This window comes from Herpailurus yagouaroundi, unplaced genomic scaffold (assembly GCF_014898765.1).
Source record: "Herpailurus yagouaroundi ecotype Mexico unplaced genomic scaffold, PumYag 199, whole genome shotgun sequence".
NCBI classification, from domain to species: Eukaryota; Metazoa; Chordata; class Mammalia; order Carnivora; family Felidae; genus Herpailurus; species Herpailurus yagouaroundi.
The window spans coordinates 4,282,325-4,298,972 of NW_024412430.1; the positions used below are offsets into that span (position 1 = coordinate 4,282,325).

Genomic DNA, 16,648 nt, shown 5'->3' on the forward strand with positions numbered 1-16,648 from the left:
GATAAAGAAGATACATATACAATGGAGTATTACTACACCATAAAAAAAAAGAACGAGATCTTGCCATTTGCAACATGGGAGGACTAAGGGCATAACACTAAGTGAAATAAGTCAAAGATAAATACCATACAATTTCAGTTACGCGTAGAATCTAAAAAACAAAAAAACAGACACACAAATACAGAGAATAAAGTGATGGTTGCCAGGGGGAGAGGGTTAGGGATGGGCAAAATGGGTGAAGGGGAGCGGGATGTATAGGCTTCCGGTTCTGGAATGACTAAGTCATGGGGATAAAAGGTACAGCACAAGGAATATAGTCAAATGGTATTGTAATACTCTTGTACGGTGACAGAAAGTAGCTATACTTCTGGTGAGCACAGCACGTTTAGAGTTGTCAAATCGCTATGCTGTACACCTGAAACTAATGTAACCTTGTGTGTCAATGGCAACAATTTTTTCCATGACTCTAAAACCGTTCTAAATAAAGTCTCTAAAATAATAATAGTTTAAAATGAGACGTATCAGGGGTGCCTGGGTGGCTCAATCGGCTGAGTGTCCGACTTTGGCTCATGATCTCACAGTTCATGAGCTCGAGCCCCGCGTCGGACTCTGTGCTGACACCTCGGAGCCTGGAGCCTGCTTTGGATTCTGTGTCTCCCTCTCTCTCTGCCCCTCCCCCGCTCATGCTCGGTCTCTCTCTCAAAAATAAACATTTAAAAAAAATTTTAAAAATAAAATGAGACTTATCAAAACGAGAATAAGTTTTTATTCACCATTTTTATCCCTCTATCTTTTCTAAAACTTAACTTTTTCAATTCATACGCATGGCTGCTAAGGTTATCAGTTTAAAAACATATCTGCATTTCCTGAGAAAATTAGAAGCTTTCTTTTACTTTGTAATAGCTGAAATATTTGTAATTAGTTCCATATATCCTAGTTTAACTTAGGTAACCATTATAATTCTGTCTCATTATTATAACTCAACTTTTCAATTTCTTTATATATACCAGGTGTACAAGCTGAAAATGGGGGCACCAAAATACTATGTACTAAATAGTAGAGGACTTCCTTTTTATTTGCCTTAAATGTTTTAAGATCAAATTTCAAAGGATGCTGCCTAATACTTTTACAGTTCCAGGGTTTTATCATATTCACTTCAGACTGCTCCAGCTTACTAAATTAAAATCAAATGCTTCTCAGATTTGTTCTTTCTAAATCATTTAGTTTCTGCCTCTTATTATTGTAGCTGTCCTTCTCTGATCCTAACCTATAGCAATTTTAGTATCATTAGAATACTCGTTCAAATGACCTTCCCAGTATCTTTTCCGTTGTACTGGTCATGTTTGACTACAATGCGCTGTACTGGAAACTGGTAAAAGATGGCCAAGGGTTAACTCAGCCTGCTGCTTATTTTGATAAATTAAGTATTACTGACTGGAACACACCCGTGCCCGTTCAGTACGTATGGTTTACGGCGGTGTTCACCCTAAAACAGCAGAGGTGAATAGTTATGACTAACAATATGGAATTCAAGCCTAAAATATTTACTAATCTGTGCCTTTACAGAAACAATTTGCAACTGTTACATGCGACTGATCTCTCATGATCTTGCATTTCCTTTATCTATCTTTTTTTCTTTAAGTTTATTTATTTTTAGGAGAGACAACGCATATGCCCGCATGAGTGGGAGGAGGGGCAGAGAGAGAGAGGGGGAGAGAGAATCCCAAGCAGGATCCAGCACTGAGCATGGAGCCCCACATGGGGCTCGATCTCATGAACCCTGAGATCGTGACCTGAACCAAAACTGAGTCTAAAACTTAACCGACTGAGCTACTCAGGTGCCCCAGATATAGGTTTTAATCGGTTATTTCGATTGCTTCTATGCTCTACATATTCCCTGCATTACAGGACATTAATTCTTCCTGATCATATACTGATAGAGCAACCCAACGCAAGTTCCTCAGCATAATATCAACTTCTTTTTCCTGGTACTCCCTAAATTTCTAGATTCAACCATACTTTAAAAAAAAATATTTCAACTAAACTAAAAAGGAATCAATTCAAACTCATGTTTACAACAGAAATTCACATACATCTTTGTTTTTTACCACATACTGACAAACTTTACAAGAAATATTAAACAATAAATAGGCTGTGGGGCATCTGGGGAACAACTAGAGAACCTAAGCCTTGTATCTAATATCAGACTACACCTAGTGTTGGATTAGAAAAATCCACAATGTATAGAATGGCTTTTGTTCCTTCTGTCTTTCTTAAGCCAATTATTGACATCCCTCTGCCTTAAGACTCTCAGACTGTAGTTTGATTTCCTAGCAGAAGTCAAAGAGAACAAGATTCAGTATGCTACACAATGTTTGCTAGTAGACAGAGTCTTATTTTAAAAAGCAACAAAGAAGAGTATGGGTCTCTCTTTCACACGACAGGAGCAGGTAAGTAATAGCAGTCACGTCCACAGCAGTAGGAAAAAGCCAGGCTATCACTACTTACCTCTTTCCCCCTATACTTCCTTTCAGACACAAAGCCTGGGCACTACTTTAAGAGCATTCTCTTGTTGCCTCCCTTGTAACAATTCCCCTGGGACTGTTTGGTAGGCATTAGATGTGTCTTTAGTTAAATTATAAAATAGATTATCCGCCTGAGGTTTGCAAGGAAGAGGAAAAAGTACTGGCGGAAAGACAGGTGAAAGGACTGGTTACAGTCTAAAACTATTGAGGACTAAATCAGCTAACCAGTCCAGTCGAGTTCAACAGACTTCTCTACTTAGGATCCTGGGTCCAAAGTTTCAGCTAACAGTAAAATATAAAGATCTCATTAAAGATCAAGGTATTTATATGATAAATGTAAAATCAAGTATCACTTAAAATCTGATTACAACTCCACTCTTTATTTTCTATGGGATTTAAGACAAATGCATAAAAATAATTATAAATCGGGGCGCCTGGGTGGCGCAGTCAGTTAAGCGTCCGACTTCAGCCAGGTCACGATCTCGCGGTCCATGAGTTCGAGCCCCGCGTCAGGCTCTGGGCTGATGGCTCAGAGCCTGGAGCCTGTTTCCGATTCTGTGTCTCCCTCTCTCTCTGCCCCTCCCCCGTTCATGCTCTGTCTCTCTCTGTCCCAAAAATAAATAAAAACGTTGAAAAAAAATTAAAAAAAAAATTATAAATCTACATTAATAAGTACACAATATATAAAGACGTAATATGCGACATCAGTAACATAAAATGGGAGGGGTAGAGCAGTGAACAAGTAGAGTTTTTGTATACAATCGAAGTTAAGTTGGTATCAATTTTAAATGGATTGTTATAACCTTGTGATGCTATATGTAATCTCCATAATAACAAATAATAAAATATCTATACAATATGCACACATGGAAAACAGAAGGGAATCAAACCATATCACAATAAAAAAGTCAACTAAATGAAAATGAAGTCAGTAAGAAAGGAAATAAGCAACAAAAAAGTTGTAGAATATATGGGAAGCAAATCTCAAAATGACAAAGTCCTTCCCCATCAATATTTACTTTAAATGTACATGGTTTAAGCTTCTCAATCCAAGATCTAAATTTAAAGAATGGATTTTAAAAATGGGATCCAACTGTCCGCCAGAGACTCAGCTTAGATCCAAGAGCACCACTAGTTTAAAAGTGAAAGAACAGAAAAAATATCCCATGTAAATAATAAATATAAGAAATCAGAAACCCCAAAACCCAAAATTGTGAAGAAATACAAAACCTAAAGAGATCTATAACTAGTATGGAGATTGAATCAATCAGTAATCAAAACTCTCCCAATAATGAAATGTCCACGATCAGAAGATTTCACTAGTGAATTCTAGCAAACACTTAAAAGAATTAATACAAATTTTTCTCAAACTCTTCCAAAAATTAAAGAGAAAGGAACACTTCCAAGCTCATTTTAGGCCAGCCTTTTTCTGATACCAAATCTAGACAAAGACACAGTAAAACTATAGACCAATATCCCTTATGACCACTGATGCAAAAATCCTCAACAAAATTCTAGTAAACAAAACTCAACAGTACATTAAGAGGATTATACAGCATGACTCAGGTTTTATTTCTAGGATGCGTGGATGGTTCAACATACGAAAATGTATCATTGTAATACACCACATTAATAAAGGAAAAAATAAAAAAAGTGTTTGAAAAAATTCCACACACTTCCATGATACAAACATCAAACAAATAAGGAATAGAAGAAAAAGAGAAAAAACTACTTCAATATAATAAAGGTCGTATATGAAAAAACTCCTAGCTAACATACTCAGTGGTAAAAGACCAAAAGCTTTTCCTCTTTGCTCAGGATAAAGGATGTCCACTTAAATCACTTCTTCTCAACACAGTACTGGAAATTCTAGCCAGAGTAATTAGTCAAGACAAAGAAATAAAAAGCACCCAAATTGAAAACAAAGAGTAAAACTGCCTTTGTTCAAAAATGAACATGTAGGGGCGTCGGGGTGGCTCAGTCAGTTGAGCATCCAACTTCGGCTCAGGTCATGATCTTGCAGTCTGTGAGTTCAAGCCCTGTGTCAGGCTCTGCGCTGACAGCTCAGAGCCTGCTTCGGATTCTGTGTCTCCCTCTCTCTCTGCCCCTCCCCCACTCATGCTCTGTCTCTGTCAAAAATAAACATTAAAAAAAAATTATAAAAACGAACATGTAGAAAACCCTAATAGTTACATGCATGCACAAAGTTAGAAATAAATGAATTCAGCAAAGTTGCGGAATATTAAAATCAACTCAGAAAAATCAATTGCTATAGAGTAACAATAAATATAATCCAAAAAAGATATTAAGAAAATTCCATTTAGAACACCATCAAAAAAGAATAAACAACCAAGGAAGAAAAAGACAAACACTGACAACTACCAAAATGCTGCTGAAAGAAATTATAGAAGACACAAAGAAATGGAAAGACATCTCATGTTCATGGACTGGAAGATTTAATATCTTAAGATGTCATTACTCAAAGCAGTTACACATTCAATGCAATCCATATCAAACTCAAAATGACATCTTTTATAACAACAGAAAATCTACCCTATAATTCATATGGAATCTCAAAGAAGCCTAAATAGCCAAAATAATCTAGAAAATGAACAAAGCTGGATGATTCATACTCCTGATTTCAAAACTTACCACAAAGCTAACAGTAATCACAACAGTGTGGCTCTGGCATAATGACAGAAATACAAAGGAAATAGAATGGAAAGCCCAGAAATAAATCCTCATATATATCATCAAATGGTTATTTTTCTTTTTTAATTTTTTTAACGTGTATTTAGTTTTGAGAGAGAGAGAGAGAGTGCACGAGCATGCACGAGCAGGGAAGGCACAAAGAGACAGGGAGACACAGAATCCGAAGCAGGCTTCAGGCTCTGAGCTGTCAGCAAAGAGCCTGACGTGGAGCTCAAACTCACAAACTGTTAAGATCATGACCTGAGCCAAAGTCAGAGGCCTAACTGACTGAGCCACTCAGGCACCCCTCAAATGTTTTTCTTTTTTTTTTTTTAATTTATTTTCAACGTTTTTTATTTATTTTTGGGACAGAGAGAGACAGAGCATGAACGGGGGAGGGGCAGAGAGAGAGGGAGACACAGAATCGGAAACAGGCTCCAGGCTCTGAGCCATCAGCCCAGAGCCCGACGCGGGGCTCGAACTCACGGACCGCGAGATCGTGACCTGGCTGAAGTCGGGCGCTTAACCGACTGCGCCACCCAGGCGCCCCTCAAATGTTTTTCAACAAAGACTATTCAATGGAAAAAGATCAGTCTTTTCAATAAATGGTACTGGGCAAATAAGATATGCAAAAGAAAGAAGCTGGGTCTATACCTTATACCATAGCCAAAAAACTCTAAGTGCATCAAAGACCTACACATGAAAGCTTCAAGTATAAAATATTTATAGAAAATATACAGAAGTTTCACGATGTTGAATTTCACACTAATTTCTTGGACATAACACCAAAAGCACAGGCAACAGATAAATGGGACCTTATCGAGTCGGTACTACCCGAAGCAATCTACATATTCAATGCAATCCCTATCAAGGTAACACCAGCATTCTTCACAGAACTTAAAAAAAAAAAAAAACCCTAAGACTTATATGGAACCAGAAAAGACCCTGAATAACCAAAGCAATCCTGAAAAAGAAAACCAAAGCTGGAGGCATCATTAATTCCGGACTTCAAGCTATATTACAAAGCAGTAGTCATCGAGACAGTACGGTACTGACACAAGAACAGACACACAGATCATTGGAAAAGAAGAGAGAACCCAGCAATGCACCCAAAGACATATGGCCAACTAATCTTTGACAAAGCAGGAAAGAATATCCAATAGAAAAAAGATAGTCTCATCAGCAAATGGTGTTGGGAAAAGCGAACAGTGACACAGAGAAGAATGAACCTGGACCACTTTCTTACACCATACACAAAAATAAACTCAAAATGCATGAAAGACCTAAATGTAAGACAGGAAGCCCTCAAAATCCTAGAGGAGAAAACAGGCAACAACCTTTTAACCTCAGCCAAAGCAACTTCTTACTTGCCATGTCTCCAGAGGCAAGGGAAACAAAAGCAAAAATGAACTATTGGGACCTCATCAAGATAAAAGGTTTCTGCAGGACGAAAGAAACAATCAGCAAAACTAAAAGGCAATGAACCAAATGGGAGAAGATATTTGCAAATGACACATCAGATAAGGGATTAGTATCTAAGACCTATTAAGAACTTACAAACTCGACACCCAAAAAACAAGTAATCCAGTGAAGAAATGGGTAAAAGACATCAATAGACACTTTTCCAAAGAAGACATCCAGATGGTTAACCAACACATGAAAAAATGCTCAACATCACTCATCATCAGGGAAATACAAATCAAAACCACAATGAGATCCCACCCACACCTGAATGGGTGAAATTAACAACTCAGGAAACAACAGATGCTGGAGAGGATGCGGAGAAAGAGGAACCTCTTCGCACTGCTGGTGGGAATGCAAACTGGCACAGCCACTCTGGAAAATGGTATGGAGGTTTCTCACAAAGTTTTTAAAAAAACAGAATTACCCTATGACCCAGCAACTGCCCTAGTAGGTATTTACCCAAAGGATACAGGAGTACTAATTCAAAGGGGCACACGCACCCCAACGTTTATAGCAGTGCTTTCGACAACAGCCAAAGTATGGAAAGAGCCCAAATGTCCATTGACTGATGAATGGATAAAGATGTGGTATACATACACAATGGAGTATTACTTGGCAATCAAAAAGAATGAAATCTTACCATTTGCAACAACATGGATGGAACTAGAGTGTATTATGCTAAGCAAAATAAGTCCATCAAGAGAAAGACAAATAAATGATTTCACTCATATGTGGAATTTAAGATACAAAACAGATGAACACAGGGGAAGGGATGCAAAAATAATATAAAAACAGCAAGGGAGATAAATCATAAGACTTTAAATACAAAAAATAAACTGAAAGTTGCTGGTAGGGTGTTGAGTGGGGGGAAAGTGATAAAAGGGTGAGGGGCATTAAGGAGGACACTTGTTAGGATTAGCACTGGGTGTTATATGTAAGTGATAAACCACTGAATTCTATTCCTGAAATCATTATTACATTATACGTTAACTTGGATTTAAATTTAGAAAAAATTGGACTTTATATTTACAACTTTTGAGCAAAGGACACTCTTAAAAGAGTGATACGTAAGGCAAGCCAATCCACAAAACGAAAGAAAATATTTGCAAATCATCTTTCCAGTAAGGAGTTAGTATACAGAATGCATTTAAAAAACAAAACAAAACAAATCCCAATTATAGATGGGCAAAGGACTTGAATAAACATTTCTCCAATGAAATGTATAAACTGCCAAGAAATACCTGAAAATTACCTAATCAGTAATGATTAGAGAAATGCAACTCAAAACTATAATTAGATACTACTTCATACCTACTACAGAGGATAATTTTTAAAATAAGAAAAGTGCTGAAGACGTGGGGAAATTGGAATCCTTGTGTACTGCTGGTGGAAAGATAAAATGGTATAGCTCCTATGGAAAACATAGGCCAGTTCCTCAAAAAATTAAAAACAGAATTATCATATGATCCAGCAATTCTACTTGTGGATATATACACAAAAAAAAATTACAGCAAGGACTTAAATAGTTCTCTATCAATCTTCACAGCATTGTGAATGTAACAGTATTGTTACCAGAGCCAAACTTCATTACAATGACCCAAATGTCCATTGACAGACGAACCAATAAATGTGATATGTATACATGCACAACAATTTTTCAGCCTTAAATGAAATTCTGACATATGCTACAACATGGATCAACCTTGAAGACGCTATGCTATGTGCAATAACTCAGACACAAAAGGGCAAATACTGCATGATTCCATTTATATAAGTTACCCAGAGTAGCCAATTTATCGAAACGTAACATATAATGGTGATTGCCATGGGCTGGGGTATGGCGGAGTGGGGCATTATTGTTTGACAAGTACTGAATTGCAGTGTGGGAAAATGACAAAGTTCTGGAGATGGATGGTGATGGTGGTCACCCAACAATGTGAATGTACTTAATGCCACTGAATTATACACTTAGAAAAGGTAAAATTTAGGTTATGTACATTTTACCACCAAAAAAACCCAACAACAATGAAATATGGTATCTCCTTAGCTAAGGAATTTCTAAGAAAATCTACAATCACATAAAACAGACAATACATACTTGGGCATCCTTATATCCATAAAAACCATGGCCTTAGCAAGTTCCACATTGAAGTGCATAGGTATCAAAATATGTTGTGTAGATACATTAAGTTTTCGAGCTTCTTTCCAATTATCACCTAATTGTGGAAAACAGTACATGTTTACTTAGCACATGTATAATTTGAAAAACACATTAAACCTAAAATTACTATGAATACTTTGTAGTCATACACTGCATGATATGGGAAATTCTTCCTATATCCAGACAATCTTAAAGCCACCTTCCCCAGTACATATAATCAACAGGTAAATTCTTTTCCCTTTCATCATTTTCCTTCTACTGCTTCAAAGACTCTGTTTCAATATGAATTGCATAAAATACTTACTAAAAACCAACAATATAGTTTAGGGGCACCTAGATGGCTCAGTTGGTTGACTCTGTGACTCTTGATTTTTGGTCAGGTCATGATCCTAGGGTCATAGGATCGAGCCCTGCATCAGGTTCCGTGCTTGGAGTCTGCTTGCGATTCATATTCCCTTCCCTCCCCCCCTTTTCTCCCTCTCTCCTCCCCCTCCCTCCCTCCTTCCCTCTGCCCCTCTTCCCAGCTTGCGTGCTCTAAAATTAAAAACAAAATACAAAAAAACCCAACAATATAGTTTAATCAAATCTGTGCATCCATTTACAGTTGCTACACCAACCAGACTACTTTACCCAAAAAACAACATGGCTCTAAGGCAATAATGAAAAAGGCAGAGAAAAGCACAGCTCTTTTCTGTCAATAAAAGCTACCAGTTATTCAAGATTTGTTAACAGCTATTCTAGGCAATGTTTTAATTTTCACTTAATTCTCACAATGATATTTAATCATCCCATTTTAAAAAACAGATTCACAGGAATTTATTAACTTACTTATGGTCAAAGGCTAGTGTGTGATAAAATCTGAAATTTACATCCACATCTCCTAACATGAAATGTATGTGACAATGCATCCTCATTTACGTTACCTCATTTGAACCTAATCATTCCTTAGGTCCAATAAAGTTCCCAGTCAAGGAAAAACAAGCCAATGAATGATTAGATGTAAAGAAAGGTGGTAAAATGAACTCTTACAATTTTTTAAATTCCAACAGTATTGAGATAAATATTTTCTTTACTTCTCAATTCACAGAAAATATTCAGAAGCATGTGATTCAGTATTTATCATGAAAGTTTATGATAATCACCTAAAGTAGCCCCAATGTCAAAAATATCTTGCTCAAAAAAGATTAAGAGTTTGTGCTTATCAAGAACAATTCCAAGGAATTCCAGTAATTTTCAGATAACAATGGAATACTTTAAATTTTTTTTTCAAAAAGCATGTCAATATTAAGTACGGTGCATGGACTTTAAAAATGACAAAAATGTAGCAAACATACCAAAATACTGTAATTTATTCCCTGAGAAAAATTTATGGGTTTTCTATTAACAATTTATATTTGCCACCCACTACACTTCTGGGTTTCTTCTACACCAACTGGAATCTGACAAAAACAGAAAGTTTATTATCTCAAAGCAGTTTTAGTTAAAAAAAAAAATTAAAATGTACCAATACTATATAAATCAATACTTCTAATAACTACTATTTTGGGTTCTCATTGCTTCCTTTTTTATTAGTTAGCTCAGATAATTAAAATTTGACCATATACACACATATACAGATCTCTAGAACAGCCACCAATCCAATTCTGTTGAATTATCTAAATGTTTACTAACACCTAACACTCCGTGGAATCATCAACAGTATGACCCTGTAGAAAGAGGGCTCAAATTAGTCTTGGATCTCTATCTACTTTAGTGGTTCTTTACAAGTGAATTTCTGGCTGTTGCCTTTATGTTAAAACTAGATCTGGATCAGAGACTCCTGATTAGTACATCAGAGTGAACGGAGTAAAGGTATGCCTAGGATACCCTCCTCAGTCCCCCTAAGACCCTCCTCAGTCTCTATCTGGCTGTTTAAGGGCTGGGTGGTCAGAGGCCCTAGATCGGTTGCCTCTGGCCTTGAGCAGCCTCTTGTGATTATTCTGTATAAAATAAATACTTTAAATATGTGCCAAGGTTTTCCAACCTGGTCCAAAGGATTTCTCCATCTCAGCACTACTGACATCTGGGCCAAATAAGTGGGGGGGCCTTTCCTCTACACTGTACGATGTTTAGTAGTAGCATCCCTGACCTCCTCTCACTAGATGCTAGTAGTGCACCTACTCATCAGCAGTGACCACCAAAACGTCTCCAGACTTTAATAATGTCTCTTGAGGGATAAAAACCAGATACCTGAGATACTGGTCCTAGGCAATATCTACTATTACTTTAAAAAAAATGTTTTTTTAATGTTTATGTTTGAAAGAGAGAGACAGAATGTGAGCAGGTGAGGGGCAGAGAAACAGGGAAACACAGAATCTGAAGCAGGCTCCAGGCTCTGAGCTGTGAGCACAGAGCCTGACACGGGGCTCAAACTCATGAGGTGTGAGATCATGACCTGAGCTGAAGTCAGCTTCCCAACTGACTGAGCCACCCAGGTGCCCCCTATTACCTTTTTAACCTTTTTTAAGATGTTTATTTATTTTGAGAGCCAGAGAGAGAGCAAGCAGGGGAGGGGCAGAGAGAGAGGAAAGAGAGAGTATTCCAAGCAGGCTCTGTGCTATCAGTACAGAGTCGGATGCAGGGCTTGAACTCACAAACCATGAGATCTTGACCCGAACGGAAATCAAGAGTGGGACACGCAACCGACTGAGCCACCCAGGCGCAACTACTATTACTTCTAATTCGAAAATATAAATGTTCTAATGTATTTGGGATGAAGGTCTTCAGAGAAACTGTCTAAAAACCTAGTTAATCATTGCAGCCAAATGAATCACTAAATAATGCATTATATACTTACCAACTGTGCTGTAAAGCAGCTGTATGCTTGTAAGCTGAACATCAAAGGAATCATAAGCTCTATGCATTATCTCTTCAAGTCTGGCCCCACCTTGTTTCATATCTGGTAACTCCAAACGACTTTTACTTGTCACCTTGAAGTTAATTTTAATAGTTTAGATGATGCAAAATACTTCGAAATGAAAATATAAATTTTTTATCTTTAAGACTATAACATAAAAATTTAATAAAAGATTCATAAGTTGACATAAAAGGCTAATAGAAATGTCTGTATCTATGACATGTCTAACAAAAAGACCAGGTACAAAGTAAATTTTTACACATTAAGTTATATTTCTCAATTGCATATATTAACAGAGGAAAACCGAGCCAATCCTAGAGAATAAAACATTTAAAATTTTTTAAGATCTGACAAGAAGCCTTTTTATTAAAAACAAATTGAGACATGTGTAGCCTACAAAATGTTTCTATGGCATAATGACAGATATTTAGACACTTTTATAAGAAGAATCCAGAATTAGGTATTAGAATAACTGAACTGTAGTCCCAACTTGGCCATTTATACGACCCCAACAAAGTTTTTTTGTACCACCCTCTTCTTAACGTATTATACACAATACGTTTTTCACTTAACCTTCTGAAGATCACTCTACTGCCATATATAAAGATCTTATACATTCATATGTGTGTGTGTGTGTGTGTGTACTTACCTTAACATTTTCACCTCTATTTTATATAGCTCATGTGCCACAGACTATCAAAACTGATTATCTCTGAAAGGTAGGTTAAGGAAATTGCCTAAGATCACAAAACTAGACACCTTACTCTTGATGTTGCTCGTTCTACTATACCACACTACCCTTGAAACAATTCCATAACTAAAGTGAACTATAAATAATTAAGTGTATAAAGCTTATTATAAATATAAATCCAGTAAACATGTACATAATTAATAACTCAAGAGTAAAAACATACAATAAAGGACAATACCGAGGAAAGGCATATATTTGTTGGGTAGCCAGAAAGCATGCCAATATCATCCATCCCTCGTGAGTGTTTAAAGTGTTACAGCTATTTAATCTACATTTAATGATCTAGAGTAATGTGGTCTAAGAGAACTTTCTACAAGGATGGCATTATTATCTCTGTATTGACATAATAGACACAAGTCACTTGTGACTATTTTAATTCTTGAATGTGACTCATATGATTAAAGAACTAATTTTTTTTTTTAATTTTTTTTTCAACGTTTATTTATTTTTGGGACAGAGAGAGACAGAGCATGAACGGGGGAGGGGCAGAGAGAGGAGACACAGAATCGGATACAGGCTCCAGGCTCCGAGCCATCAGCCCAGAGCCTGATGCGGGGCTCGAACTCACGGACCGCGAGATCGTGACCTGGCTGAAGTCGGACGCTTAACCGACTGCGCCACCCAGGCGCCCCAAAGAACTAATTTTTATGTTACTTAATTTTACTCATCATAAACAATCACATGTGGCCAATGGGTACCATAGAGAACCATGCAGATCTAGAAACACACACACAAAATATTCTCTATTCAAAACTGCGGGGAAAAAATGTACATAGTTGGATGGAAAGGGAAATGACTTAGGTAAATGCAAGAAGAACATCTCTCAAATTAAGATTTAACAGAACTATTAAAACATCAATATCTAAAGTTATACATGCAAAAAGTTTCAGAAGGATAAAGATGTATTTGATTATTTCCAGAACTCCCTCCCATCTGATATATTTCAGTCAAGTAGCAAATTTAAATTGAAAAGGAAAGCACTACTCTCAAATTCTGTAAATATAATTTTTTTTAAATGTTTTATTATTTATTTTTGAGAGAGAGACAGAGAGAGACAGAGTGTGAGCAGGGGAGAGGCAGAGAGAGAGGGAGACACAGAATCCAAAGCAGCTCCAGGCTCTGATCTGTTGGCACAGAGCCCAACGTGGGGCTCAAATTCACCAACTGTGAGATCATGACCTGAGCTGAAGTTGGACACTTAACCGACTAAGCCACGTAGACGCCCCTATAAATATAATTTTTAGGTTTACTCCTCACCTGCAGATTTCAAATGATAATTCTGCTTTTAGAAATGTAGGGAAACTACCTAATTAAATAAATCTTCACATTATTTACTAGAAAGGAAGAATTTTCAAATCCTAGAAGCTACCTAATAATCAATATAGCAAATCAAACTGTTTTAAAACAAAATACATTTTACACAGGGAAACACCTTAAATGTCATAATATAAAACAAGTATTACTATATACCTTTAGATGACCAAGATCCAAAATAAGCAGATTTGATGTGGGGCTAAAAATTCCATCCTGTGGGATAATAACGTATGAAGCCTTCAAATCAATTTTGAGATCAAGAACTTTCTGTGTTTCAATAATATATAGTAGACCTGCAAAAAATTTGAACAGAAAATAATGTGAAATTAGAATTAATTTTAAAAATACTTTGAGCAAAATATTTTTAATATAAAATAAAAATATTTGTTAGTCAATGTGTGTGTATACTCACTCCTGATTAAATATAAGTGAGTACAAAATTGGACTGATTCCTCAAATAAATGTATTTGACCCACAAACTCCATTTGAGTAAAACCGGGTACATATAGCTTTTTAAAATTATGTTCTATGAAACATTTAATAAGCTTGGAACTGAAGTACAGAACTGACTCAAAGCACAGTTGTTAATTTTTCCCCCCAAGTGATCTGTATTCAAACACAGACAATGTGGTTTTACTGAGGTTTGTTTGCGGAGGCAGGTATGAGAGTCTCAAGAAGCAGCCAGAAGGGACAATCTAGCATTCAAGATACTCCATCTCCTGTTAAGCATTTCTCTACCCTCATTTCCATTTCTAAGACTTCCTCATCCAATATAATCTGTTTCATATATGCCTGATTCTACAAATCCAAGTCCCTAGATACTCCCTGCAAGCCTTACATGTCAAAAGAAAGGTTTTACTAAATGACCATATTTGTCAGAACAACCACATTTGACAAGGGTAACTAACTACATACATGTGTGTGTTCTGTAAGCTGATCCCCCTACTTGACAAAAAAGGAAAAGATCTGAAAACCTTCACTCCTAAGAAAAAATGAAGAATACAAGAAACAAATAAGGTTATATAGGAAGAAGATAATAATAGAGGCTAATATAGAAAAAAAAATCAAAAATGGAAGGGGGGGCGCCTGGGTGGCGCAGTCGGTTAAGCGTCCGACTTCAGCCAGGTCACGATCTCGCGGTCCGTGAGTTCGAGCCCCACGTCGGGCTCTGGGCTGATGGCTTGGAGCCTGGAGCCTGTTTCTGATTCTGTGTCTCCCTCTCTCTCTGCCCCTTGCCCGTTTATGCTCTGTCTCTCTCTGTCCCAAAAATAAATAAACGTTGAAAAAAAAAATTAAAAAAAAAAAATGGAAGGGGGGAATGAATGAAGAACCAAAATATATAAAGCTCTTAACAGGTAACTCTCTTCCCAAATTAGTAAATTTTAACTTTCTGGAAAAATATTAAAAGTAACTTACTGAATTTTTTTAAATTCAAGAACATAGTAGCACCCCACTTTTCCATACGATTAGCATTTATTCTACATAATAATACTATTTGTGTACAGAAGGAAACAGAATTAGAAGAATAGACTTCAAATTGTAAAGTCTGTTACCTTTCGATGGTAATATACTAAAAACCTCCACTTCCTAAAATATTTCTATAACATCTTAAGTTTATACAGTGGATATTTACTATTTTGGTAATTCTTTCCTAAGTAAAAAAAGCTTAGGAAAACAAATCTTAGGAAAAAAATGTCTACAAATCTGAAGGAATATGGTAAGTCTCCAACACAATGCATTCATATGTAACAAGTAATGGTTTCTACGATTAGGAAGAATCAATCAGAAAACAGGTCTGACCTTATGCTTATGAATTCTACTGAGTATGTATTATACTAATACACAGAATTTGAACTATAAATGGCATGTGAGATTTTAACAGTAGATGGGTAAATGCAAACCCTATAGCTTCTAGAATTAAGGTAATTAATTACCTGCAATCTAATATAAAACATACTCAGATGGAGAAAATCATGGGGAAAATGAGTAAAAACCAGAGAAGGCACTATTATGAAAAACATAATGCCCAGCTCTCTGTGAAAAACAAGTGAATAATGTATCAAAATGCAATCATAAAACTGAGAGGTAATGGAGCCTAACGATATGATGCTTAAACTAGTTAGACAGCTCTTGAAGGTCTCATCAAAACATGAAGTGAATTTTTTACTTTACTTGGCTAAAATATTTTCTCTTAGGAGAAAGAAAAAACAGGAGAATATTAGCACATCTCATTTCTACCAACAAAGATAAAGTGAATACAAAGGAAAGGGTAGGAGAAAAATGACAATTTCATGTTATATTTTGTGACAGGCAGAACTAAATGAATTCTGATTTCAATAAGAGATATAATCCAGACTTAACAAAAATGGGGTTCTAAAGCTAACACTTTGACATTAAAATTGGAAACCACTCAAGTGAGAATTTCACCCAAGAATTAAAATGTCAAAAATAGCTAAAAAGCAGTCTATGCAATAATCTCAGATTTTGAGGAGACACTGACAACAGGAAAGATACTACCAAAAACAAATATAAAACTTTTAAGAATCTATAGAAATGTCAGAAAGATTAAATGCCTGGTATATTTGGAGGGCGGGGAGAGAGAGGAGGAGTTCAGTGTTTCAAAGGTAGTTTTTAGTTATAGTCAGAACAGAAGTAACATTATGGAAGCAAAAACAAAACCAGCCTTCTTTGAATTATGTAAAGAAAATATGTGATTGAAAAACCAAAGAGCTCTGTTCCTGTGGTTTTTTTTAATCCATCTGGCTCTTCAAAGATTACATTGAACCTGGAAAAGCACGATATAGTAAGACAACTTAAAACTCTTAACCGGTAAGACTTTGACTTAA

At 36.3% G+C, this 16,648-nt stretch overlaps 1 protein-coding gene across 1 annotated transcript in view; it reads right to left on the reverse strand.

Moving 5' to 3' along the window:
- The window catches only part of VPS13A (vacuolar protein sorting 13 homolog A), a 265,687-nt gene that overhangs the window by 186,226 nt on the left and 62,813 nt on the right, over window positions 1–16,648 (reverse strand). The window contains exons 20-22 of the mRNA XM_040449254.1: window positions 13,959–14,095; window positions 11,678–11,810; window positions 8,779–8,896 (exon numbers count right to left, since the gene is read on the reverse strand). Of these exons, the coding sequence (XP_040305188.1) occupies window positions 8,779–8,896; window positions 11,678–11,810; window positions 13,959–14,095 (388 nt within the window). The remainder of the gene's footprint in view (window positions 1–8,778; window positions 8,897–11,677; window positions 11,811–13,958; window positions 14,096–16,648) is intronic.